We start from the raw sequence: 3,114 nt of genomic DNA on the forward strand, positions 1-3,114 counted from the left end.
ATTCAATGTATTGTTGGCTATTGCTACAAATATATCTGTGCTACTTATGACTGGCTTTGTGGTTCAGGGTCACATATATATATATAGCACTTCAAATAGGGTCTGCAATCATGTCGACAATATTGCTAGAAATGAAGCAGCTCATATATCATTCACCTTATATAATGTCACTTTTTTTTTTCCTGAACACATTGTGTTTTTTTTATCCAGCCTGGCTTTATCCAATGTTCAGACTTCTCTTCTGGAAATGTATGCAAATTAGGGCATATTTAATTAGGTAATGCATCATTTGCATATTTAAACAACATTTCAGAAAACTTGTAATACAAAACAATACTGTGATTAATCAGCTGGGGAAATATGGTAAAATCTTTTAGTTCTGCGGTGTCTTGAAAATTGGAATGATTTTATTCCTAACTGTAGATGGAGACGCCGGAGCCGGCTGACGCTCGCAGCTCGGAGCAGAACCGAAAGCCAAAGGGACCCGTTCAACAAATCCGGCAGAAACTGAAAAAGGAGAGCAAGAAGAAGAGATAGAGAGTGTGTGAGACTGAACAGTGACCGTGTGTGTGTGTGTGACAAACTCACTAATGATGGATTGACTTACAGCATTAGAGGACGTGGATTGAACAAGATCAGCCATTAGATCTTCTGGTTTGAGTTTGGGGTTTGCCATGTCTTTCAAAACTGTGTTTGTATGTCATGTATGTATCATTGTTTTTGAGTAGTCTTTGATTTGATTTTTTATGCCAATTTCAAGTACATTGATATGAATAAACTGATGACCATTTTTCTGCTTGTTTCTTTCTGTTGTGGTAAATATAATTTTTTGTACTAATAGAATCCAAGCCTAATGCATGCAAGATATTTACGAAAAATTTTTTTACTTTTTTTTCTTAAAATGTTTTATTCCCTCAGATAGGTTTTTCTTATCTTAAGGTTGTTCTTGAAGAATTTTTCCCCCGCTTTAAATAGACTGTTCGTTGAACGGTTCGTGCTCACTATATATAATACATATTACAACTTGAAGATTTTCTTTTATAAGTAAATTATATTATAAAATCTCGTATATGACAAATAATTGTCAGTCAACAAGCTCATTGAACACTTTATTAAAAATGGTCATGCCGTGCTTGCTACTTAAAAGAGTGAATGGATAAATATAGTACGATGTATCAGTGTGCGGTTTGAATTGGATATTCTTAAGCATTTGAAAATAGAACTTTGAACTAGCTTGAGAACTTTAACTTTTTTAAACATGAATATTTTTGTGATTCCGCTCGGACTAATTTGAGTACTTTAAAATGCAAAATATTTTTCATACGATTTAAATAAACTGTATGAACAACTATTTTGCATTTTTAATATTGCATAGTGCAATGCTATGTCAGAAAATAATTTATTGGCTTTCATTTATGAAATGGTAGCTACAGTATTTTAACAAAATATGAAGAACTGATATAAACATTAGAATTTAGATTATTGACTTAGCCGTTAGACAATCTAATATTGATGGAAACTATAAACTACTAATAATCAGCATCCACTTTTATTAGTATTTTCTGACAGACTGCCCAAACCAAACATTTTGGCTTGTTTCTACTCAAGTTTCAACTTGTTACTTAAAACAAAAACAGACACTTTAAAACATTTTATTTGAAATGCACATCGATAAATATCTTACAAGGTCAAATTTTGATTAAAAACATGATTTGAGAAAATAGGCATTATATATTTATATATATAAACAACAGTAAAGCGCACTAATATTACATCTAACATGATCTTACTGGTCAAATTTTTGTGTACAAATCATAGATATGAAAAACCAGCAATTTAAATAGATCTCAATGCCAAGATGTCTTCATCTGTGATGCTGTATCTTGAGAGGGTGATGATTTCTCTTCCACAATTCACATCAGAGATTATTTTTATGAACGAGGTCCTTTCTTATAACAGCATTCACTGCAGGGAAAAATACAAACAAAATCATTCGTGGTGTTTACAGAGTTTCTGCCAGTCTTGAAATCAGAACAGAAAGTCATAAATTCACAGTCATGGCATTAAATATCTTTGTCAGTATTTTTGTTTTCCAATACAAATATCTAAAGCCCTTAAATCAAGATACATTTATTTGAGATACAAAATGAAGATATGAAATCTTGTTTTCGGAGAAACCAAACAAAATGAAGTGAGCTTATGGTTAAAACAAGAGCAAATATCTGTCAATGAGGTATGAAAACTAGTTTCCTTTTGAATTAGGTGTATTTTTTGAGCCCATTGGCAGATATTTGTCTTTGTTTTAACCATAAACTCACTTTATTTTGATTAACTTCACAGAAAACAAGAATTAATTTTGCTGCTCAAGTAAATGCATCTTAATTTAAGACATTTGCAGTGAAAAAAAAAAAGGTAAGAAGAACAGCACTTTTTTTGCAGTGTGATAAGAAAGGTACAGTTGGTTTGGAGCAAAGCTATTTTTTTTTTTTTTTTTTTGGTAAAATGAAAAAAGTTATGGTGATTGGTTATAAGTTGTATTTTCAAACTTTTGCTAATACAAATCATTGTGTTCCCTAGACGTTTAGAGAACATTCTGAGGTATTGTGCTTCCTTCAGTTTATTTCTGTACATTTTCTTTACCTGGTCTTAAAAAGTCTTAAATTTACCTTCATAACACCTGCAGAAACTCTGTGTTTGCTGAAGTGTGCATTACTGTATATTGCTCAGCATTAATGACATAATCAAATCAAAGCCTTCTGTTCCAGACATTAAAGGTTATACGTGCTGCTACTTTACTAAGTGATCAGATGCACCATTCTCACCTGCTCTACCGTAAAACTTACTAACAAGACTTTTAAGGCATTGTATGGTGCATCATCATCATCATCACAGACGAGCTGAAATGCGCGGTCGGTCAGTCACTCACTGCAGTCTCTGCGGCACAATCACACGCTGCAATACACTGACTGTCCGCTAGCTGGCCGCACAGAGTCTCACGCGACCCTCTCGTGCTTGATTTGGTTGTGCTTCCTGTTGCTCTGCTCAGACAAATTCGTGGGCTAAAAATGGAAAGTTTTCCGTCTAAAATTAGATTAGGGGACACGAGGGGTAGCG

The 3,114-nt window shown here is 33.4% G+C and overlaps 2 protein-coding genes across 2 annotated transcripts in view; one reads left to right on the forward strand and one right to left on the reverse strand.

Moving 5' to 3' along the window:
- Positions 1 to 810, forward strand: part of LOC107740284 (protein MANBAL-like) — a 2,885-nt gene extending 2,075 nt beyond the window's left edge. The window contains exon 3 of the mRNA XM_016552664.1: positions 424 to 810. Coding sequence (XP_016408150.1) covers positions 424 to 537 — 114 coding nt within the window. The 3' untranslated portion in view covers positions 538 to 810. The remainder of the gene's footprint in view (positions 1 to 423) is intronic.
- A 954-nt stretch (positions 811 to 1,764) lies between these two features.
- LOC107740285 (nuclear factor of activated T-cells, cytoplasmic 2-like) overlaps positions 1,765 to 3,114 on the reverse strand; it is an 18,154-nt gene continuing 16,804 nt past the window's right edge. Inside the window, exon 12 of the mRNA XM_016552665.1 lies at positions 1,765 to 1,965. Within this exon, the coding sequence (XP_016408151.1) occupies positions 1,919 to 1,965 (47 nt within the window). The 3' untranslated portion in view covers positions 1,765 to 1,918. The remainder of the gene's footprint in view (positions 1,966 to 3,114) is intronic.

This window comes from Sinocyclocheilus rhinocerous, unplaced genomic scaffold, assembly GCF_001515625.1.
Source record: "Sinocyclocheilus rhinocerous isolate Xijiao unplaced genomic scaffold, SAMN03320098_v1.1 scaffold795, whole genome shotgun sequence".
NCBI classification, from domain to species: domain Eukaryota; kingdom Metazoa; phylum Chordata; class Actinopteri; order Cypriniformes; family Cyprinidae; genus Sinocyclocheilus; species Sinocyclocheilus rhinocerous.